The 25,017-nt window shown below is 36.4% G+C and overlaps 1 protein-coding gene and 1 long non-coding RNA gene across 3 annotated transcripts in view; both read left to right on the forward strand.

The window, feature by feature from the left end:
• znf462 (zinc finger protein 462) overlaps positions 1–25,017 on the forward strand; it is a 95,064-nt gene that overhangs the window by 46,467 nt on the left and 23,580 nt on the right. The window contains exons 5-7 of one of the 2 annotated variants that reach the window (XM_088629457.1): positions 5,344–5,678; positions 6,376–6,494; positions 11,919–12,110. In XM_088629457.1, coding sequence (XP_088485583.1) covers positions 5,344–5,678; positions 6,376–6,494; positions 11,919–12,110 — 646 coding nt within the window. Of the gene's footprint in view, positions 1–5,340; positions 5,679–6,375; positions 6,495–11,918; positions 12,111–25,017 lie in introns of both variants that reach the window. The other variant, XM_088629456.1, reaches the window with a different exon arrangement.
• On the forward strand, positions 14,985–15,954 carry LOC148673148 (uncharacterized). The gene is made up of 2 exons (XR_015935950.1): positions 14,985–15,660; positions 15,711–15,954. It is a non-coding gene; the product is annotated as an uncharacterized LOC148673148 (long non-coding RNA).

The following is a 25,017-nucleotide window of genomic DNA, read 5'->3' on the forward strand; positions in this document are numbered from 1 at the left end:
AACTTATACCAGTTGGCAGTAAAACAAAAGATACCATTTTTAATACAACCTTTTAAACAAAGATGACTGCTTCCTGATAATGCTTATTTATAAGTTTCTTTTTTGACACTTTTCGGTAAATTTATCACCCAAGTTCCAATATTATTTTTAGTTTTAAATTGTAGCACCTGATGAAGACAGTTGAAGTCAAGATTGCTGGTGCACAATTGATCAGTGACAGGTAACAGGTGACAGTGAAAACATACGCTTTAATCTCCCTGGTCTGTTTTAGCTGTGCATCCCTGAACTTGCCAAGCATCTACAAGGATGCAGTGATGTCACTCTTCCAGCTGGTACTCTTACTGGACACAGCAGAGCTTGCTACATGTCAGGTGACAACAAACTCTCATACATGGCTGTCTAGGACAAGAGTGTTCAAAGGTTCTACCTCCACTGTGTAGTGGAGGGATTTGTAATCATAAAGCAGAATTATTAACAATTGTTTTTTCACCTCCATTTTGTAAAGCCCTGCCACATCACCAGCATTCTTTATAGAAGGTTGATGGTCACATACCTATCTGCCCAGCCCATTTCACAGAATGACTGTTAATGATATTTCCTTGGATTTGTTATGGAAGGGATTCTAATAACTCTTAATGTACAGGAGAGGACCCGTTTCACCTGTCACTGATGTCCAATATTCACATTGGTAATGTTTATTAGTCTTTTTGCACGAGCATATCCATTGCACAGGAGATTAAGTAAAGAAGAGAGATACAGCTGAATTAAGAAGGACATTGTAAATGAGGCCAGATTGAGCAAGGCCAGAGTGGAATCTACACAGGACATTTATGTCTCTATTTAGAATTGACCAAAACCCCCTTTGCCTAGGTTTAGAGATCTGACAAGATCAAGCTACAAGGTGGTATTACTGCTTTTGGGTTGAGATCCACTCATATAGTAAATTAGTGAATGAAGTCTCTGACTGAATGCAAAAGTCATGGTCTTAGCAGTTTGGGGACAATAACTTGTGAATTGAAAGGAATGGATGTTGGAATGGAATGTGTTGACATTGGTGTTACTTTTGATACATTACTGTTCTTAAAGCGTAGTTAGTATAGTGGTGTGAGGTGTACTTACTGTCAACAAGAACAACAAACTAAACTTTGCAATAATGGCCCCTTACACAATTATGCAACCACACCATAAAATGTGTGTGTCCTTTCATGGTTTCTCCTTTACACACAAGCCCTAGCATTTACAAAGTAGCCATGAAACATAATAAACAACACTACTTTTTCTTATATAGTGCTACTTTAAAGTTTGTGAACCCCTACTATAGTTCTTTATATTTTCCTATATAGATCCTTGTTTAATCAAAACTAACACTTTTCTAAAAGAAAGTTTTTGTATCCACATAATCTACGTATTGTTTTGACGAATAGGTGCATGCAGTAGAAAAAGAAATAGGTAAATAAGAATTGCTGCATGTGCAAAAGTAAAGTCAGTCAACAAAGTTAGTATATCCAAGTGCTAAAATAATTGGGTACCAAGTTAACCAATCAAAGAGCCAATCACCAGGACAAAGTTTAGGACACCCTCTACTATTTATAGGTAAGAGATGTAATCAAATTGGTCTTCCCCATACAGGTTTTTAAATTCCCCATATAGGAATAGTCTACAAATGGAAAAAAGTTTAAGACCCTACCTAGATGTTGACATCCTTCAAAATGATCCCACATAGCAACAAGAAAACATACAGGATATCCAAAGAACCCCAGGCCTCTCTTGCTGCAGCTGGTTTCTGATGTCCATGTTTATACATCAACAATACGACACAAGCTGAATAGCAACGGTATTCATGGGAAGGATAGCCAGGAAAAAATGTGTGTTTGTTATTTGGGTTATCTTCATTAAGTATTGAAGTTCGGATAAAAGATTATTTAAGATAATTTGTCTAAAACATATGATAGATGAAGGGTTCACATACTTTCAAGCAGCACTTTAAAAGGATTTGTCCTGCTGTACATGTTGAAGCACCAACTTGGTAATAAGTTAGGAAATCACTGCATTACATACAAGTAGCTCTAAGCTGTCATGATTTTAAATAGATTTATGAGTCTTCTGTGGTTCCTTGCCGTGTTCAAGCTGTTCCTCATGTGGTGACCCTAGGTCATGACCTGATGCAGTTAAATCACTAATAGTGATAAATAGGAATTCCTTCACTGTTTCATGTTGTGATGTTTTTGTCAGCAGTGGTTGCAGAGTGTGTGCCCTTTGTTTTTTTACTGAGACATTACAATGTTAAAGTGTAATTAAAAATCGGCCTTATTTGTACAAAAGTTGCATTTATACTTGCATACCTAGAACAACAACTTGAAGCAAAAATGCCTGTTGTCACAATTTTTAGATTTTATAGTCTGGTGGTAGGTTAAACAAGACTGAAAAAAACTGACAACAATTAGAAAAGTTTCCATTGTGTTTCAGTCTGTAAATGTTCTTGGTTCACAAACAACACTGATGTGGTGTTTATTGAAGGAAGAGTGAACTCATAAGGCCATATTTTGATTCCAGAGATTAATGTCTTAGATTTGTTACCATTGGAATATTAACTGCAAGAAAATGGTTATATCTGTCATGTGTCTGAAACATCAGATTCTCTGGTTTATTCTTCAAAATGTAATATTTCATTGTGATAACTATTTGTATCTATAAATATTCAGCCCTGTATTTTTGCAGAATAAATCTCTTTATTGTCACTCAGAGAAAAAGGAACGTATGCTATTTAAGGATCATATTTTGTTTTTAGTCCCCTTGCAATTGCATGATGCCCCAGTAATAGGTACAGTAAACGTTGTAGTTCTGTTTTGGTACTAGCAACCATGTGGGCCAAGATTGACCAGAAGCCTAATGTAACCTAATGTTTTTTTACTTTTTCCAGATTTGCATTAGCATCTTAAGGTTCTTAGGATATGTTTATGTATTGTTCTTTTCCCTACAGGAATGTTTTTTGCAGAGTCCTTTGTTATGGTAGGAAATATCACAACCTTAGCGAACTATTAGAAGAAACATGCTTTAAACTTTATGCAGTTTTCTTCTTATTTCTATTGGATTACTTATTCTTAGAAAATAATTTGGTGAGTAAGCAAATTTGTATACCTTTAATATTATGAAGTGTTACAAGTACTTAAAATGAAGTGCTTTATTGATTGTTGTATATTTCAAATATTTTAGTAACTTTATTAACTTGAAAAAAATGGTTCCCTTAAATCTGGTAAAGTAGGAGATTTCATAAGAATTATTTCAGCTGTTTGTGAGTTAAGTTATACATATTTGGTATTAAGAAAGATGGATAACATATAGGGCTTTTAGGAAACAGTAGAAGTCTGTTTATTGCAGCAGAGGCCTTGGATGATAAGCAGAGAGTTTCATTACAAAATCTCATAAGCAATGGGTACTTCGTCACATTTCAACATTAGTATTCCAAAGAGATTGCCAAGAACTTGGCTAAAAGACAGCCCCAAAGATTCAGTGTTTCATCTCAAAAAGGTGGCCAGACCAAGGCTTGTTCCTGCAAGCCCAGGAGCCAGCAGTGTTGATTGATTGCAGAAAACAGTGCATAACATCTGTGATGAGTTGTTCCAAGGAGGAAATAAAAATGAGGTTTGGAATACCTGGAAAGAAATCTATGTTCACTCAAGTATGCAAGTATGAAAGCTGTGATCTGTTGATCTGAGATAAAAATATTTAGATGACAATCCTGTAATACATTAACACTTTCAACCTTTGAATAGAATTAATAGTACCATGCCCCCAAGAAAAGGCCCAACGATGCATGCCTGCAAATGTGCAAACCATACTAGTGCATTTAGAAAATGCTGTGTAAGATGGTTTTCCAAAACAAAAAGTTAAAAGTATACAGTTTGCTATTTCTTTGCATAGGGAACCACTTAATACTTAAGGCAGTTAATGTATTTCCTCTTTGAAGATCAGGAGGAAGAGTAATGTGTACATCGCTGTGGGTACAGAGGAAGTTAGGATTGCATAGGTCTTTGTAAGATTAAGGTCTGGATAGTCAGACCTTTCCAGTAAAAGTTAAATGTCTTAGTATTTACCAAACTACTGTATTCATCTTATGCAACCTTCGTATAACACAACCCAATGGAAATTGAAAGCTACCAAACCATTTTATTCTAGACACTTATATTTCAAAATTGTTTTTCTAAGTAGATGCTCAGATCTAAAAGTATACACATCCATAGAATGTATTGGGAAAATAAGTCAAAACTATTTCTCATTTACAGTCAACCAGTTTATCTTTGTGATCATTACACTTACATGAATGATAAGCACAATAAACTGCATTTTATTTTTGTGTAATTCCTTGCATACATTTGATCAAATTATAACAGAAACTTTTTTTTTGTTCAACACAGTTAATTCAAGATGCCTGTTCTTGCCTTTTCCTTCGGTGTTCTGAGTTGAATTGTTTCTTGGATTTAATCCAGATATTGATTTAGCCAGTCTAAGTTTTTCCACATTTTTCCTCATGTTGAACTTCTTGGTTGAATTGGCTATATGATTTGTGTTATTGTCAAGCTGCATGGTGAAGGAGTAACCAATAATTAAATAATCCAATAAAATTCAGAATTCATTGTTGACATAATTAAAAAAGACAAGTGAGCCAGTTCTAGAGGTGACCATGAATGCCCAGGCCATGATGTTACCTCCATCATGTTTTACAGTTGAAGTGTTTTTTTAACATCTGTTTTTTTCATTCTTTAAATTTGAACCTTTCCATGATTTTGATAAAATGTATCTAGGTCTCATAGTTTCTATCCATAAAACTTTGTTTCAAATCTCATCTGTCTCATATCTGTAGTTTCTAACAAGTTTGAAGCATTGGAGGAAGTAATTTCAAGGACATGGCCATCTCTGGAACTGGCTCAGTTACTGTTAATGATCACATGACTGTAAACAGTTTTGTCTTTGTCCCAATACTCCTGGAGGGCACTATATGCGTTTAAGGGAAAATAATAAGGCCACCGAGCCTATTGTCATATCAAACATTAAATTCCCCAGCATTGTTACAGTTTTTATGCACATAGCATGCTGCAACTGTCACTTTCTTTAGGAAAGTGTTTTCTTGGATAACCAATTGGAGTGTTATCCACATTCGCTTGCTTTTTGTAGTGCTGCGGATTCACATCCTTTGGTGCAAGAATAGAAACTATTTTAATATAGTTTAGAAAGGTCAAATTGTTGAGGGTTTTAAGTAAGAGATTCTGAAATCAAATACACTTATTAAAATAAAAGACAAAACAAATGTAGCACCAAATAATTATTTGTCTTGTCTTTCAGCAGGAAGTAGGAGAAATGCTGGTCACTCCTTCGGAGGAAGGTGTGGCCAATGGTGGCCTAGTGGAAGCAGAAATGGCAGAAGAAGAGCCTGTGGACGGAGGCTCAGCTGACACCAGCACTGTTGCAGAGACAAGAGAGCTGGAAAAGGGAGCTGAAGAAACCACAGAGATAAAGGAACGGCCTGCAGGAGGTCATGCGTGCACGCAGTGTGACCGTGTTTTCATGTCCATGCAGGGCCTCCGCTCCCATGAGAGGAGCCACTCGGCCTTGGCCATGTTCACTAGAGAAGACAAGTACAGCTGCCAATACTGCCAGTTTGTGTCAGCCTTCAGGCACAAGTAAGAACAGCCAAGACTGAGCAGGGTTTGCATCTAATTACACCCTAATTCAAAGGGAAGTTGTATTACATTTAAGCAGGTTCATGTAATACATTTCTTGCAATTCCATGCTTTTTACCTACTTTTTTGTAATTTTAAGGATTATCATTATAAAAGTGTTTGAAGCAGTCACACTGGCTTGGCTTGACATAGTGTGTGATTGCAAGAAACCTTTCATTTAATTATCTGTCGCAGCTTCCTTCGGTTTTCTATGGTGGCCGTACTGTATGTTTCACTTTTATTCAAGAGGGTTTGGGTGTACTGGAAGACTGAACTCTTTGAGGTTATGATAACACATTCATAAGGTACCCTTTTATTTTCCTCAGCCCCACAGCATAATACAGATAGAGCTGCACATCTCTTTGAGTCGTTTTAAACATTACTTTAATTTTGAATTGCTAAATTTTGGAAATAATAAGTTTACTATTTATATAGCTTACAATAGCTATATAAATACATTGCTACTCAAATAAACAAGGATTGTCTCTGTTCTTGGTTGCTTATAAACATCCTTTTTGTTGCTCCATTATTTCAATATCTGTGCCTAGGTATGTCTTCACTGCAGAAAGCTGATATCAAATTAGATTTTTCTGATGTCTTGAATTTCCTGTGTGTTTTTCCTTCTTATTGACATCTGATACTTGCCATGTCCCCTCAGCCTGGATCGACACGTGCAGTCTCACCATGGACACCACAAGCCCTTTCGTTGCAAGTTCTGTTCATTCAAATCTGCCTACATGAGTCGCCTGAAAAATCACTTACATAAATCTCATGCAGGTAAGCACATCTGCAGCTAACATGTTCTTCCTGCACTCTGTAGCTAATTGTCTTCTTGTAATAGACTGGGCAAACGTTTTTTTTTTAACTAATTATATAATGATGTGTTCCTGCTTAACTTAGACATTGCATGACTTTAAAAGCTATAAAAACAGGTTTCAATAGTTAATAACCGCTTTTTATGCACGAAAAACAGGTGATTTTTCTTCCTCGTGATCAGCTTAGAATCTTTGTGTATGCTATAAGTTTTTTACTTCTTTAAACGTTAAACATTTAAAATACATGAATTTTATAAAGACAACACATGTTTCGAACAGAAAAGGTCACAGTCTGTTCTCTTCCTGTTATGTATGACAGATCAGCAGGTCTTTTTTTCCCAATCAGAGGCTCTGAAAATAGTGTTCTGCCCACTGCGCTCCGTCAGAGAGGAAGGTGGCACCAAGAGAGGGAGGAGGCACTGAGCTCAGTCTTACACAATGGCCGTTCTACAGAGCGGGGTGCGAATGACACCAATTGCGTCTGCATTCATAACTTAGTGTTTAAAATGAAACGACGTAAATCATTTTCTTTGACTTCTAAGTTCCTTGATTATCATTAAGCACAGTTTTCTCGCCAATTGGACTACTTTTTGATACCATCTTAAGACAAAGCAGGAACTTATTGTACTTTCTAATGACATTACATTACAGATTGCAGATTTTAATCATCTTTAATTTTGTTATACGTTTTAGAAAAGTTTCATCTATACAAACATCACAAAACCATTCGCAATTTTATTTCTGAATGTTATGTTAAACTTAGTTCATTGTTTTAAATACATCTAATTAAGAAAGTTAGGTGTTAGCATAAACTATTAGTAATCAATAATATTAAATTTAGCGCTGTAATAAATTTTCATTGTTCAAATATACATTAAATCTGACTATAAGAAAATAAGTTAAATACAAAATTAAAGAAAAATAGGGTAAAATATAATTCAAAACATTTTGCTAACAATGTTAAAATAAAATGTATTAACTAAGGAATAGGGTGGCACAGTTGTTTGTATGCTTTTTGTATGTTTTTTTTTTTCACAAATACAACAATAGTACCAGATGTCTCAGTGGCTTTCAAAATTAAATTATGCATGCAAACCTCTGAACTAGAAAGATAACTAATAATAATAATAATAATAATAATAATTGCTTACACTTATATAGCGCTTTTTCTGGACACTCCACTCAAAGCGCTTTACAGGTAATGGGGACTCCCCTCCACCACCAGCAATGTGCAGCATCCACCTGGATGATTTACAGTATAGTGTCCCCATCACTACACTGGGGCATTAGGACCCACATGAGCCGCAGGGTGAGCGCCCCCTGCTGGCCCCACTAACGCCTCTTCCAGCAGCAACCTTAGTTTTTCCCAGGAGGTCTCCCATCCAGGTACTGACCAGGCTCACACCTGCTTAGCTTCAGTGGGTTGCTAGTTGTGAGTTGCAGGGTGATATGGCTGCTGGCTAAGATATCCATCCATTCCTAATGGTGGCAAAGTAGTGAGTATTGCTATCTTGCAGCACTGGGGCCCTCTGTTCTATTCCTGCCGTCCTGTGTGTATGGAGTTTGCATGTCCTCTCTGGGTTCCGTGTTTTTTTTCCATATGTGTGATATGATTCCCTCTCACACTCCAAAACATACTGGTAGGTTAATTGGCTTACGGGAAAACTGGCCCTGGTGTGTGTGTTTGTGTCTGTTTGTCTGCCCTGTGATGGACAGGTGTATTCTGCCTTGCGTCCATTGCTTGCTGGGATAGGATCCAAATCCTCTGTACCGGAAAAAAAAAATAGAAAATGGATGGAACTAAAGGCACTGTGTAACTATACACAGTGATAGAAACCCACTATGAAATGGCAGCATCTCACTGAGAATAAATTATTTTATAGTGCTGGCTTAAGGAAACAGCCTTTCCACCTATCTTGCACATCAGTATCCATAACTAGTTAGTTATTTAAACAAATTGCCTCTAAATATAAACATTTTTGCTTGATCAGCATCAGCTATGTTTACCCATTCCTTCAATTTATGTGCATCCAACACACAGTTCAATGCTAGCAACTACAAAAACAAATCTAAATTACAATCCTCGTTTCAGTATCTGTGTAAACATTCAGTCTGTTAACTTCATCATCTTCCTCTGCAGTCTATAACATCTCCTGTCAATTTGTCAAAAGTATGCCTAACCCTATTAGGAAGTGTTCTTGTTATAAGTGTATTCCTCAGCTTTCTCAAAATTATATTTTTCCTACCTACATCTCTAGTCTTACATCCTGCAATAACTCAGCCTACACTTAAATCCTAAAAAACTGCTTGTATTAATTTGTTTAAATCACAAATATTATATGTAAATACCAGCCATGTATCACTCAGCATTGTGGAACATCGCACTAAAGGGAACTAGAAAAACCAAGAAAGGCTTTTTTTCTAGAATTATTAAATGCACATCCTGTTCACTGGGGTAATTAAATCCACACTGAGCAATCTCCAATATATTCAGAATTTGGTAGCCAGAATCCTGATCGGGATGCATAACGCCTCTTTACAAGTCCTTACACTGGCTTCCTATCAGGTTTTGAGTCAACTTCCCAGAGCTCTGGATTTGTATCCCCAGTGATATCAGAGTCACCTACCCTAAATGCATTTAAATCTAACCTCAAAACCTTTCTTTTCAGAAGACTTATTGTCTGTATCTGCTTGCTTCATTTTCTATTTTTGGTAGCACTTCTAACTGCTTGTCTTTCTTATATGTATTTACTTTGTAATCTGTGGTCCTTATAACTGTTTTTACACCTACTGTATTGCTTTGAGATGCCACAAGTTTCTATATAAAATAAAGATTTTATTATTGTTATAGAGAAACATGATCAGATTTTCCTTGGTTCAGATCTAAAGTATACTAGTTTGTCACTCTTCTCACACCCTCTTTGCTAAATGGCTTTGCATCCTAATCTGATCAGTCTCTGTACTTTCTTTATCCTGCTAGATTTATAATTATTCTGAAAATCTTGCAGCAACTCTTCAACAAAATATACACTTATCTCAACCTGACAACCTGACAGTGCTACCAACATTGAATAAAAAAATCTTCAGATTAACATTGAATAAAAAAATCTTCCGATTTCTATATTTATGTCTTTATTTAGTGGTTTCATTAGTGACAAAGGCTAAACGTTCTTGGAAAAATGTATTTTATGTTTTGCGAATAACTGACTTGCTTTAACAAAATATATTTACAAATCCTTTCGCCTAGCAATCTACCTGAATGCCCAACTGTCTGAGAAGCCCTCCATGAAACCATGTTTGCTATTAATTCATATAAGGCTCTCTGAAAGAATTGCTGTTTTTTATGCATGCTAATTTTCTTCTCACTCTTTGCCAAATCTGTTTCATGTTTGCATGTTCTTTTGTATATCTTTTGTTAATGAAAGCTGTAGGACAAGAAACAAAACATATTGAAAACTTAAGCTTTTTAAGGCTAAAGCTAAAATTCAGTCTACAAATTAAGGCAAATGAAAATATAGGACGTTAAAGTGCTAGAGATGTAAAAAATACAAAAAGGCAAAAAGTTTTAGAAATGGAGCAGGTGTTACTTTGAAATAAGCAAACAGAAAAAAGCCATGACTAGACATACTGCAGAAGAGGGATGCAGGAACACTCACAAAGTCACAAAATATTTTTTGTATATTTGTATATAGAAACATACACCTGACTGTGATTTTGTCACATTTTGTGACTTTATGAGTGTTCCTGCATCCCTCTTCTGTTTTATGTCTAAAACATGTGTTTTTTGCATGTTCAATACCATTCTTTAGATTGATCCTGGCTGACTTTAGTTCTGATTTATTGCCCGATTTGAATGCTGCATCCCTTGCTTTGATTAGGATGCAAACCTCACTGTTCATCCATGGTTTCTGGTTAGGAAAAGTTCTGTTTTCTTTTGTGAGTGTAACATCATCAGCACATTTCGTGATGTACCTAGTGACTGATAATACATATTCCTGTATGTCTGGTGTCTGAGGCAGTTTCGTGAAACAGCCAATCAGTAACTAATTGACTTCCATGTTATATGGGATCAGATGGTTTGGTTTGATAAAATACAGATTTGAGTTTTTGGATTGAGTCACCAGCAAACTGGTTAGCATAGAAAGACAAGGCTCATGAAATAGAATTTCATCTCTTCTGTGAAGAACAGAAATACATCTGTTTTACTTTAGGGGTCATTGTGCATCATCTGGTCCTGATGTAGTGGTTTGAAATGAAAGAAAAGTGTATTCCAAAGTTTACTAGAGTCTGTTATCTAAAAAATCAGATTAAAGGCAGGCCATGCAACCTGGAGGAACTGAAGACATTCTGCATGGTGGAATAGTCAAATATCCCTGCTTAGTAGTTTAAATAACCTATTAAAAGCCTACCATTGCTTGATGAAGGTTATCAAATCTGGAGTTTGCAAATTACTGATTGTCAGGGTGTGAGTAATTTTATTATACATTTAGAAATATATGGAACTTTTTGACAGATGTTCTCTTCATACAGTATTGAAAGTTATGCTAGTATTATTTTTTTTAATTAAATTATATTGGAAAGCAACTAAATATCCACCTGGATTTTCATGGGAAATCAACTTTTATTTAAGGGTATTTAATAGATTTGGAGAGTGCTGTATATCCTTTTATCATTTATACAGGAACTGCAACTGTACATATTACTGTGAGTTGTACATTTTTTTGTCTTTCAGTTTGTAATTAAGTTATAGACCTTTCTCCTCACGTGTGCTCATTTATACCAGCTATTGTCACATGTACATATGTGTGCACTCATATATGCATTTTAAAATAATTAAGTATTAACAGAACTTAGATCTGTAGAAATTCTCTACAGATCTTACTCATCTCATCTGGATGCAATACCTATTAAATGTTGCCCTTTTACCTACCGAGGGATTTTAGGAAATTGTTTAAGCTGATGTAGGGAACTTATATTTGAGCAAAATGTTTGAAGGTGAAAAAAGCCTGCTGTATTTTGTCTAACTTTGTCTTAGCACTTCATTTTAAAAACTCTGGAGTAACTTGTCTAAGAAGAGCTAAGTTGTACAGTCTGACATAATTTTTTCATTGAATAATTTGTCTGAAAGAGGAACTTGGAAATGACAAAAGTGAGGGCTCTTGTGTGTCTTCAGTTCATGTTTCTTGCAATTAGATAGGTCACATCTGAATTTCTTGGTTCATTGACAAGAAATAAAAAGAAATTGAAAATAAAACTTAAAAAACAGTTGGGATAAGGGAAAGGAGAATGTTTACTGCATGATTTGATTCAATGAATCTGATGGCAAGTTTTGGCCAAATGGCCTCCTCTGATTTGTAAACTTTATTTTCTTCTGTTGTTTACGCAGGTGAGAACACTTATAAGTGCTTGTCCTGTTCCTTTTCCACCATGACGATCAGCCAGTTGAAGGAGCACTCTCTGAAGGCTCATGGAGAAGCACTCACTCTGCCCAAGCTTCGTGCTGCCACTCAGGGAGCCTTCAGACCTCAGAAACATCCCCAGGCTACAGAGCAGACTTTAATAATCCCTGAATCTGATGGCAAGTATTGTCCTCCATTTCTCCATGCTATTTGCCCATGTATTACATCAAGCAGAGCAGATTTAGTATGTTTTTCATGTTCTAGACGTTTTGTGTTGCTGTTTTGTTTTCCTGTAAAATGCTGTTTGTCTGAAAACTTTGAAATAAAATGCAGCTACAGTACGTCGACATAGAAATGGTCTATTCCATCTGCTTCTGCTAAAGCTTCCCTGCATTGTTTTGCTAGTTATGTTTTTATTAGTATATCCCTATTTTCATAAAGAGTGCAGTCTCTGCCTTCAATGTTAAATCATCAAGGATGATGTCACTTGCTCTGTAGTCCAACATAAGAGACAAACAGATTCTAAATTTACAGTTTTGCTTGATAGGTACATAAAACGCGGTTGTGAGAATTATCTTGTGACTGCATTTCAGGGAAAATTACTACGTGGGTAATACCTTTGAGTCCAAGTGAGCTTATGTCTAAAGCGGGGGTTCTTAACCTTTTTGAGAGTGTGACCCTTTTTTGGGGTTCAAAATATTTTCCGCCCCCTGCACACAGATAGATTTAAAAATCTGTATGAATTAAAGGTCTACTCAATTAATAATAATAATTTTAATTTATATAGCACCTTTCATAAGGTCGCTATACTGGGGCATTAGGACCCACATAGACCGCAGGGTGAGCGCCCCCTGCTGGCCCCACTAACACCTCTTCCAGCAGCAACCTTAGTTGCCAGGAGGTCTTCCCAGGAGTCTCCCATCCAGGTACTGACCAGGCTCACCCCTGCTTAGCTTCAGTGGGTTGCCATATCCCAGCTTGCTCTCCATGAGACACACAGATGGGGAGAAAGAAGCAGGGGTCAGGTTGGGGTTAGAGTGCAGTCTCAGCCCTTTATATGGCGCCCTTTGGAGCAGTTGGGGTTAAGGGCCTTGCTCAGGGGCCCAAAGGAGTAGGATTCCTCTGCCAGCTGCGGGATTTGAACCGGCAACCTTCCAGCCACAGGCACAGATCCTTAGCCACAGTGCCACCACTCCATACTTACTGTGTAAGTATGCAGAGTTTCTTTACTGTGAGCTGAGACATGAAAAACACAATTGTCTTTTCCAAATTGGGTATAATATAAAATAGTTCTAGTTAAGTATTAAAAATAATACTTTAATTCTTAGGTCTCTAGGAGACACTCCCGTTTAATTTAAATCATCGCCTTAAATTATAGGGTAGTGTGACTTAACTGGCACAATTTAGTAATTATTACCATAAATTCCATGAGCTTTTCCTTGTCTGTTAGGAGGCAGTAAACAGAATAGTAAACAGTCTGCACATGGATTCAAAATACACAATATACATTTTTTGATACAAACATTCATATAAAAAATAACAATACAAGAAACAATCTGCTTGGATACAAAATCGCTTATCCTTTAATGAAGAGTTATCAAGATAGAAAAATATCAGGATTAAGACAATGCAGAATTGAAGGATTAAACATTAATTATAATATTAGTCATAATTTCTTACTTCTTAGGTCTTGTATACCAATTAAACATTCAGATACCCAAAGTAAATACATTTACTAATGTGGATTAAATGATATCAGAATATGTTGAGAATATGTTAGTTCTTGTGATTGATAATGATGAATACTCCAGCAACAATGGGTTTTTAAATCTTGCGTAGAGCAACAGCTAAAGGTATTCATCAAGGTGATGGTCAATCAGTTTTTGCTTGTCTCATGCCAATTCAAGTATTTCTGAAGTGTCAGAGAAGAAGTGGGAGAGAGAGAAAGTCCTGCTGTACCTTTGTGCTACCAGTCAGTTCTCTGGGGAGCAGCTCTCGTTAGAGCTGACGTAAAGGAGCTCTTTGTGCATGACTTAGATTTTAAAGTTCATGCTCAAAGTTGACCCTGGTCCAGGCAAGTCACAATGATGAGGAGAAACTCAGTTTCTTCCTCATGTAACTGCTACTTCTGAAAATTAATCAATTCAAGTGTGTGGATAATGTTTTTATGCATTGGGGTCTCTATTAATTTTGTGTTTCAGACAAAAGTTTTTAAGTCCTGAGGCTCAGACATCAGTAGTGGCACCCACGAGGTTTTGTTGACAGCTGGCCAAAATTCGATTGATGGTAGAGGGCGAGACAGCAGTTGTGCAGTAACTTTTAACCTGAAAAAATGATTGCATGTGATTGGTCAGCAGGTTGAGTGGTTTTCCACACTCTGCAGGTTCCTGGTTGGTTGGTCACCTTTTGGATGATTGACTGTAGCCTACAACTTAAGATCATCACCCAAATGTGGTTGTATCTTTCTCTTTAGACATCTTTATGCCGTTTCCATAAACAATGGAAAGTACCAGGAAATTGAATTATATGTTTTGTTGCTGGCATTATGTACTAAACGGACTTACTGTAAGTAGTTAATAATAATCTGCAAGACAGAATTTGAAACAATACCATTTCACACATACAGTAATATTTGAAAATATTTTTTGTTTACTAACAAAATTTGAAGAGAATATCTTATATATTGTATTTGAATTGGAATTTTTCTACAATTATACATCCACCAATCCATCCATTGTCTAAGCACTTTTATCCAGTATAGGGTTGTGCTAGAATTCAGCAATCAAATTAATGAAATGATCAAAGGGTGATGTCACACCTCGGAGTAGAAGAAGATATTTCTCCGGGTGAGGAGGAAGGGATTACAAGTTTATGGAGCTGTGTGACAAACGAAATGTGAAAATAGATTCAGTGAGACAGGTCATACTGTAGTATGAGTTACCTGACCCTCAAGTTCTTAAATAGGAAAATATAGTACATTTTCAAATTTAATAAACAGTATAAATTTAAGGAGCAGGGCTAGCTAAAAAAGGGTTCAACAAATAAAACAGTAAAAAAGTGTTATACGGGGTACAGGAAAGGTTTTATTTTTCTGGACTGTGAGCTTACATATCATAGTAAACTTTGGCAGTTTGTCCTAATACAAAAGCTTTAGAGTGCCTCTTTTCACTGTAGAAACATAAACATACTTGAATTTAATTATTAAGATTGTTAGCCCTGTATCACATCGTCCTGGTGCCTCAAAGGAAAAAAATAAACTTATCCTTAGGATATTCCTACATAGGACTTTTAATATTTAACATAATTACCGTTTAATATTCAATTGTAAAAACTATGGCCCAACTTTATGAAGGTCATATTTGCCCAGCACATTGTAGCATAAACCTTTTGCTTAAGTCGCAAGAGGTTACTTTCCAAAAAATGCAATTCCTACTATTCCTAGCAATTGTAATATTGATTCAATTAAATATGCCATGCTGTATGTCACTTAGGATGGTGTAAGCCACATGTATTTCATCATATTAGTAATCTCCAAACAAAAAAATAGGTGGTGCATCTCTGTTTGTTGTGTGTAGTTTGTCGCTTAATGAAAGGGGCATCAGTCATGCCAAGTTCTTGGCTGGTGGCTGCAAACTTCTGTGCTCAGGTTGCTTTGTTAAATGGCAACACTCCCAGCTTTCTTTTTTTTTTTTTTGCCCGCAACAACCTTGGGATCACTGTTTTATGCTGGTGTCCCTGCTATCCCAATTTTAAAATCCTGGCCATCCCATTGCTGACAGCTGCTTCGATGGCCATTAGAATAATTAATGAAAAATATTGATATATTTACAAAAACGAATAACAGAACTAAATAAAAATTTGAAAAATTCTGATAGTGCTTCTGTACAGTATGGTTTAGCAAAGAAAAGCACTAATGGGATAATAATTGTATTTTTATTATTAAAATAATATTTGTGTGACAGCAATATGCAGCTTGATTAACTTTGCCACCTAGCAATTTTACAAAGTAGTGCAGTGCTGTTTTACATAGTAGTGCAATACTTTTTAAAAAATAAAATAAAAAGGTGTTATGAAGGACCTTTCTGCACGTTGCGGCAGATGTTCCAGTATGACACGACACTTTGAGCATTCTAGATAAATTCTTCTGTATATAGATGATGTGTCTCTCCATTCATTCTTAAAAATTATTTGTTCCATAGGGTGTTGGTCATAGTGATCTCAATTCAGTGACACTGCTTACAAGGATATATGTGTACACATGTCTTTAGCAACAGTGTACTGAAAATTTCCCTATGTTTATGCGTCCCATTGGGAAGCAATTGAGTTAATTGCACAGATAGATAAAATACAAAACATGTAAGATCTAATATTCTACAAAAAATGAAACCTTTAAGAACTAGTCCTTTTACATTGCAACACCCCCTACAAAATTAAAGATAAATTAGATTATATAGAAAATATTGCTGTTTTCCTTTGTAGCAGTCAGCCTTTTAAAGTTCCTACTTTAAAAGCTATTATTGTTCAGTAGTCTCCTCTGGTATCATTTTGCTTTGGAGATCGAACCCTACAAGTGGGTATAATCAGGAATCAAGAGTCTTTGAGATAAATTGAATGTTATTTGCATCTAAATTTTTTCTCCACAAAAAGATACCACATGTTTCCATTTTAAGTTATGTCCCACTTTATCTTTATGCATAATGATACTCCCCCACTTCATTGTGTTTGCTTTTCTCTGACAGCTTGGCCTCAGCAATAACTGGCAAAAATGTACTACTACATTACTAAAAGATTTTACACAAACTTCTTCATATTGATGTATGCATGGAAATTTAAATAGTGCATTTGGAGTTTAATAGAGTTTTTAATTTAATAGATTGGTTCAATAGAATAGAATTTAGCTATGGGACTCTTTCACTCATCAGAAGTTCATTAAAAAAGCTTGCCTCTTGGAATGTAACAACCAAATTTCTGATTTTAGATAGTTGGCAGTTCTATTACTTTATTCATTTACTTGCTTGATTACTTATGGATTTTTTATGCTGCAAAAGAAGGTTATGCATTCATGATTACCAGTCAAGAATAAATTGCACTGGTTTATTGGAGTCTAGTTTACAGGCCACTGTCTTACTGGGAAGTTAAGAATGTGTCATTGACTGCATATCCTACAAAATTAGAGAAGACAGCCAAGTGAGTGACCTAGTCATGGTGCAAGATTAGGGAGCATACAAGGATGACTTGGAATGGACAAGGGTTCGATACACTCATACTCTGTCTCTTATACTTTGTCTTAGGTTTCCACTTCATGGTGGGTAATACTACAATATAACGCACAGTGGTGTAGGACTGACCAGAGGAATAGGGAGTTTTTGGTTGCTATCTGTTGATCTTTGTCTACTCTGTTGAGTTTTGTAATTTTTCTCAGTTTTAGGTTAATAGCTTAATAGCAGTAGTTTTAATGGGAAGCAAGTAGCCAGTCAGAAATCCATTAAAACTTTTTGTGAAAACAAATTCAAATCAAGGTTTATTTAATAAAGTGGTAAAATAAATGGCAATATGAGGCCGTTGCATTATATAGTATTATTGGCTTTGTGGACAGAGAGCTGTCCAGGGAGAGTTCATCTGTGAGCACTGTCAGCTGATTAAGCATCTTGGGAAATTGTGTACATGACATGCACAGGGTAGCAGGAGCCTTCTGCCAACAGAAGGACTGTAGCATGAAAGGATGTGCACAAATCACAGAGGCTGCATCCCTCGAGCTCAGACCTCAGATTCTCTGTCTAATCACTTCCAGGCCTGACTGGAGACAGATCTAGGCACTGACTGCCTCGATGAAACCAACAGGTCCACTCTAAGTAACTGGGGGATATGGAGGTAGTGGAGGACTCAAATATGAGAGGGGTACATGTGGTGTGCACGATGAGTCTCATATGATGTGTTGCCTTCCTGGTGCCCAGGTTATAGATCTCCATGAGCAAGTGGACAGGCTGTTGGTTCATGAAGGAACAAATGACATAGGAAAAGGCAGGCTGATGATTCTAAGTGACAAATTTAAGGGATTACCTTGTAGGCTTAGGGGCAAAATATCTGCAGTGGTCAACTGGGAAAAAGTACTGTATGTGAAGAGTAGTTGAGGAGTATTTAAACTAGGGGCAGGGAACTTCAAACAGGTCAATTTTAGGGGCGGGATCAGAAAAGCCCTAGGCCACACCAAGAACTATCTAAAACAAATAAACTTTTCCATTCTTAAATGATTATACCTCAATACAAGTTTAAGGGTTAAAATGCAAGGACATGAAGCAACTGCACTAACTGGGAGCTGTGATATAGGATTAACTGAAATGTGGTTAGATGAGAATGATGCAAACAAACATGTTTTCTGACTGACAGGGTGGGAAAAAAGGTGGTGGTGTGGTAATATAAAAAAATAAAGTCCAAGCTGAAGAATTGGATCTAAAGATTCACTTTACAATATATATGATTTGAACTGGATAATAAAATATTTTTTCAACAGGTGTATGCTTATGGACAAACTAATACAGATACAGGCACAAGTAGATTACTGCATAACAAGATAATGAAGGTATGTAGCAAAGGTGTCTTTAAATTGCTAGGATTTTAACTTTCTACACATACATATTGATATTGTAATGGTTAATAATTGCTTATTAACATATTTTGTAAAAGTGCCGACTAGTCAAGATCCTTTCATTGACTTCATGTATTCACACAGCCATATACAGTGCTGTGAAAAAGTAAGTTAGGAAAAGGTGTTTTTCAGCATATTTGTATGTATGGATATTTGATCTTAATTTAAACAATATTGATAGATAAAGGTGATTTAATTTAACAAATAACAATAAAAATTATTCTTTGCAATCATTTATTTAACAAAAAGAGTCAGAAATTGTCTGCTGTGGAAAAAATAAGTAAACCCCCTAGCTTCAATAGCTGGTGTTTCCCCCTTTGGCAGAAATCACTTCTTGTAGGTATTTCTTGTAATTGTCTATCATTCTCCTACATCGACATGGAGAAATGTATGCCCACTCCTCCTTACAGAACTCCTTCAACTGTGTGATGTTTGAGGCTTTCTTGCATGTACTGCCCGCTTCAGGTCCCTCCACAGCATTTCTATGAGGTTAAGATCTAGGGTTTGACTTGGCCATTCCATAACTCTCCGTTTCTTCTTTTTGAGCTATTCTTTTGCGGAGTGTTTTGGGTCATTGTCTTGTTGCAAGGTCCGCTTACGGTTCAGCTTCAGCTTTTTGATAGATGGCATCACATTCTCCTCAAGTACTCTCTGGTACAATGTGGAATTTATGGTTAGCTGGCCTGGCCCTGAGGCAGAAAAGCAGCCACAAACCATAATGCTTCCACCACCATGCTTTACAATTGGTATGAGGTCCTTTTGGTCAAAGGCAGTTTTTGGTTTTCGCCAAACATGACTTCTGGCATTGTGTCCAAATAGCTCTACCTTTGTCTCATCTGTCCAGAGCACATTGTTCCAATAGTTCTGATCTTCACCTAGGTGTTGTCTGGCAAACTTCAGTCATGCATCCATACTGATGGAAAAAAGAAACACAACACCTCCTCCTTCACAGGAGGACCTGATGCTACTGCATCACAGCCTCTGTCTTGCCCAAGCAGGTCAGGTGTGATGTCTAGGAGGTGTGAGCTGAGGGCTTCTGACAGGTCGCCTTGTTCTAAGGCCAGGAGCATAGAGCCTCACTATTCTGTCACTGATGCAGGCATTGTGTATGCTGGAAGTTTCAGCAGCAGTACAGGTGGCAGATCTGAAACGATTTCTCAGATGGACCAGTCTGATGTGTCGGTCCTGCTCTGGTGTGGTCACTCGAGGGCGACCGGATCTTGGACGTTCATCTGTCCTGCCGGTCTGCTGAAACCTTCTCTGCAGTCAGGACACAGTGGAGTGGCTTACCTCATAGTGTCTGGCAACGCTGGCACATGGCATGCCTGCCTGCAGAATGCCAATGGCCCTCTCCCTTGCTTCTGGTGACATTTGAGGCATTACGGAATTCACAGAAAACTAAGTATGGCCTTTGTCTTGTAGTGACCTGAGCTTTGAATTAAGGCCTTTTTAAAGGTGACATGATCAGGCATTGTTCCACCTGGAACCCGTTGGATAAAAGTGCACCTAATTAGCTTTCATGTGATTGGCAAGTTGCAATGCCTCACTGCACAAGCTGTATTGCTGGTCAGTGGGCTTTAAACAAATTGACAACTTTTTGTGAAAGTACCTTAGCTATAACTATAGTATTCTCATTCCACAAAATGTTGCGTTTAATTTTCCATCAATATATATTCTTTTTTGAGAGCAGAGGCTTCTTCCTTCCTGATCTTGCATGTAGGGCAAAGTTGTGCAGTCTGTTTCTGTTTTGTGAATTTGGTGAGACAACCTGGCCTGGATAGATTGCCCGTGGTTTTAAATTTTCTCCATTTGTAGATGATCTTTCGGACAGTGGAGTGATTGACAAATTGCTTGGAAATGGCTTTAACCGCCAGACCAAAGGTATGAGTTATTCTTTAATGATGTTCTAATCATTTGCACTTGTTTTGGTACACCTGATTCTAATTTGAGGCATTTGATGGAATGATAAAGGTAGGCGTGTACTAACTTTTCCCACACAAGGAATTTTTTTTAAAATTAGTTTGCCTTTATCTAACACTATTGTTCAAATGACGATCAAATATCATTTTGTCCAAAAATGTAAAAAAGACAAACCTTTTCATGGGATGTACTTACTTTTTCATACCACTGTACATCATAGAACAACTAGGAAATTGTGACCATATTACACTTAGAAAGTTTTGAAAGTTGAACAACAGGAAGGAATGATGCAAGGTGTGAACTGCGAACAGATGGGCTGAGTCAGTAGGAGAAATGTTATTATACTTTTACAAACATAATACAAAAGGCACAAAACAAATTCATTTCTAAGACAGTGAAGTTTATATCCAGGAAAATGTGACCTAAAGGATTTAATGGAATTTTTAAAGAAAAAAATCAGAATAGAGCATTATACAGATTGCATAAAGGATTGTGATTGAGAAAAAGTATCTACACCTGCAGATGCAACTGAAAAAAGATGTCTCAGTTGAAAAGAGAGAGGCAGAAAAGAATATTACAATAGAGGCAAATATTATTGCAATCCCGTACTTCAGTCATAAAAAGAAGAGTATGAGGGCACTGTTCTTGTAATGACTGGTAGCAGGGTTATTTGTGTCTCTTGGTGGTAAGAAACCGTAAGTTCTGTGTGAGTTTGTTACCAGTCAAGTTCATTGTGAGATTAATGGAGAAAATGGAGCTACTTTTTTATTACTTTTAGTGACTCTCTTAAACTAAACACGGTCTAGCTGAACCGATACTCTAGGGACTTCCTGCTACAGTAGAATCAACCAGGTCCGCAGATTGATTCTGTCGGCATACTCCTGGAGAACACTTTTGCACAAAACATCTCCACAAAAACTGAGAAAAAAAACTGTAAACAATGTAAAAAAAAACAGGCACAAGCTTGGGAAAAGGGTTGGAGCCTATGTGAGGAATAATAAACAACATCTTCGCCAGACTCCTCTGTTGTCGATAATCCCATTCTAATTAATGTTCTACATGAATGCATAGATGCTGGCCTACTGGTCTTTACAGAAACTTGGGACTAGGACCTGACTGTGGATGGGTTTGGTGCCCTCCTCAGGCTGGACTGAAAAAGAACAGTAGTAAGAAAAACACTGGGATGAGCAGTTTTTATGTCATCAAAAGATGGTGCAGCAAAATCATGGTGCAAGAGAGGCTCTGTCCGCCTGATAGTGAGTTGCTCTCAATATCAGTAAGACCTTTTTTATCTACCCAGAGAATTCTCACAGATATTCATCAGTGTTTTGTACATTTATCCAAAAGCAAATAAAAACGAATGCGGTTAGAGTATTTCTAATATAATTCACTCTCTGCAGTGTCTTCCCCCTGATGCACGTAGTTTGATTCTAGGTAATTTCAACTACTGCTAAGAACATCTTTGAACAATTTCTACCAACATATCAACTACCCAACTCAAAATAAAACTGGATCACTGAAGAGGGAGAAAGTGTGGCAAGTCAAGGTCTGGTCAGATGACAGCACACAGTGTCTGCAGGGCTGTTTTGATTAGTCTGTTGTTTTAGAATCTTGTGACAATTTAGATGAGCTCACAGATATGGTTTTTAGATACATATCTTTCTGTGAAGAAACAGTGATTCCTATGAAACCCATTAAAGGTTATTCATATAATAAACTATGGGTAAACAAATTGCTGAAGAGCCTGTTGTGCTATAAGTACACTGCTTCATAACAGGATAATGAGGCTGTTAAGGAGTTCTGAAGATCTGAAGTATCAATGATTTTAACACAAGTAAAGAGCTGGCTTATGAAGTAGTTTTTACTTTGAGTCTGACAAGCATGAGTAATAGATAAATCAGGAACTTAAAGAGAAGCTCATCGCTACCACCAAGGTTAAACTTGATACACTGTGTTTTCAAACAGTGCTCAGGGCAGGTACTGAGGTCATATGGTGAAAAGCTAAGGTCTATATTTAATTATATTCTGAAAATATCTCTGAATATTTGTCATTCAACAGTTAGAGCCCCTACTGAATTTAATGCAGATTGCCTACAGGGCTACAAGAGAATTTGAAGATGCTACGCTCACATTACTGAATTTCTTATATTCACAGCTAGAAGGTCCAATGACACTTCAGGCTTTTATTCATAGATTTTTCATCAGCCTTTTACAGCATTCAACCACACTTGTTAGTCTTGCTCTCAAATTACCCTCAGATGTTTATGTAGACTTGAATATTGTAGATTGGATCTTGGACTTTTTGACCAATAGATCACAAACAGTGAGGGAAAATGCTCTTGTGACAGTCTTTTCCAAGACAGACACTGAACATGGGCCTGTAGTGGATTAATAATAATTCCTTATACTTACAGATGCAGCTATTCAAAATCAGCAGAGTACGCTGCCGTAAAATGTTGTGGGCGTGTCGCATCACAAGGCGCCATATCGCATCATACCGAATAATACCGCAGTTATGATAATAGTATCCAGAATCACTGCCAGGTGGAGCTAATGTACAGCTTTTGAGCTGTCGCCAGAAAACGCATGGTTTCAAATCTCGGTCACTGCTGAAGGACAATCTTTTTTCAATTAAGAATTTAAGTTTTATACTCTTTAATAAATTTAAAATGTGTATTACAGCATGTTAATCATTAAACAAGTTGGTATATTTTATAAAAGCAAGATTGCTCAGTTGGACAAAAGTACACAACCTACCACCTTTATCATAAATATTTTAATTATGCAGAATTTTTGTATGCATCAAAAGTCTTTACAGAAGATATTACTAATAGTATTAATAATGAATGACCTGTAATGAATGAGCTTACAGACTGTAAGCTCAAAGTATTACTGTGGTCCATTTTCTTTGTAACCGTCTTTGTAATTGAAAATACTTTATTTTTTCATTGACAAAAAGTAACACCACAATATTTTGTTGATCCAATCACGTATTCGTTTCCAATCATACAAAGTAAGTTTTGATTATCTCCGATTCACCATGCCTTTCACATGCTCATAAGCGATATTAATTTAGGAACATAAACATATTATGTAAACTGTATACTGTTGTATACTCTATAAGCTGGCTGGTATTGTTAGTTTAAAGAAAAAATACACACCAGTATTCCACTTTCTTCCTAGACTTTTTAAGCATCAAAGTCTTACATGTGGTTATTTTGGAAAAGTTTTTACATACTCCTTCTGACCATATTAAGTTTATATACTTTGTACAAAAGTAAAGTTTTAACCTTTTCTGCAAATACGCTCGTTATCAGCGTAAACAAAATCATACTTTTAGAATTTGGTTAATAGGGAATATAATATAGAATCACATATCTAAAGAAATTAATAACGTTATAATTATATTCATGTACTGTAGCTCAAATAGTAGTATAATACACTTTCTATGGGTATGTGTGCTTCAGTTTCAGTCCTTCCACGTGATTACGTCTGTGGCGTTATGGCTTAAGCTTGTGCCTTAGATGCCTGAGGTCCGGTGTTCGAACCCAGCTGTCGCCATTAGTTTTCTTTTAACAAATAAACATTTCTTTGAAAAATAAAAATAGCAAATACTATGGACACTATATTGACATTTTTTATATTTCTAAATATCACAACATGTTCGATGCTAAGTCATTTATTAATAACAACGAATAATTTGAAGCTGCTTCTACTGTCGTTACTGATTTACTGATACTGATAATAAATATTATCCACCCTGTATTGAATTTGTTGCTAAAATATCACAAAACATTCAAAGTTAAGTGAGTTAAGTGATTACCATTTACCATGAATACTTTCACTCATTATCACAATAAAAGAAACTCATACTTTTCAGAATTTAATTAGGGAATATACTATGGAATCACCTATCTAAAGAAATTATAACTATTAATTTAAGGATCTAAATAGTGTATATGTATTTATATAGCTGGTATTATTACTGTATTCCACTTTCTTTGTAAATACGTTTTATTAACACCCGAATCGCAGCAGGTGAGAAAGAGACAGAAAAAAGTGAATCCTGTTTTTTTTATGGTCTGTAGCTGAAATCCTACTTAACCAAAAATTAAATACAAGAAGAATATTATTGGACAATGTTGTGAGGCAGGACAGGTAACAGTTTCACCCATCCCCCTTCCCTGCTTTACGCTCCTAAACAATATGCTCCTGCTTTGTTTAACGATGGTATGAAAAATACATCTAAATGGTGAAAAAGCTATGCTTTAATTAAGAGTTAAATGACTTAGAAGACAAAGATAAAGATCTATGTTTGTCACAATGATGTTTGTCACATTACATTGTCAGATTGTTAGGCTCGACGCGATGCGGAGGGCCCGCAAACCTTTTAACTGTGACTATATCCACGTTTATTGCTTTTATAAAATGGTCCCCATATATGCAATTGCTGTATAGAATTAATTTAAATTTTACAAATTTATTTAACACGAAAATTAAGCTGTTTACATTCCTCCGCC

The sequence above is a fragment of the Lepisosteus platostomus genome, chromosome 4, assembly GCF_059453375.1.
Source record: "Lepisosteus platostomus isolate fLepPlt1 chromosome 4, fLepPlt1.hap1, whole genome shotgun sequence".
Taxonomy (NCBI): domain Eukaryota; kingdom Metazoa; phylum Chordata; class Actinopteri; order Semionotiformes; family Lepisosteidae; genus Lepisosteus; species Lepisosteus platostomus.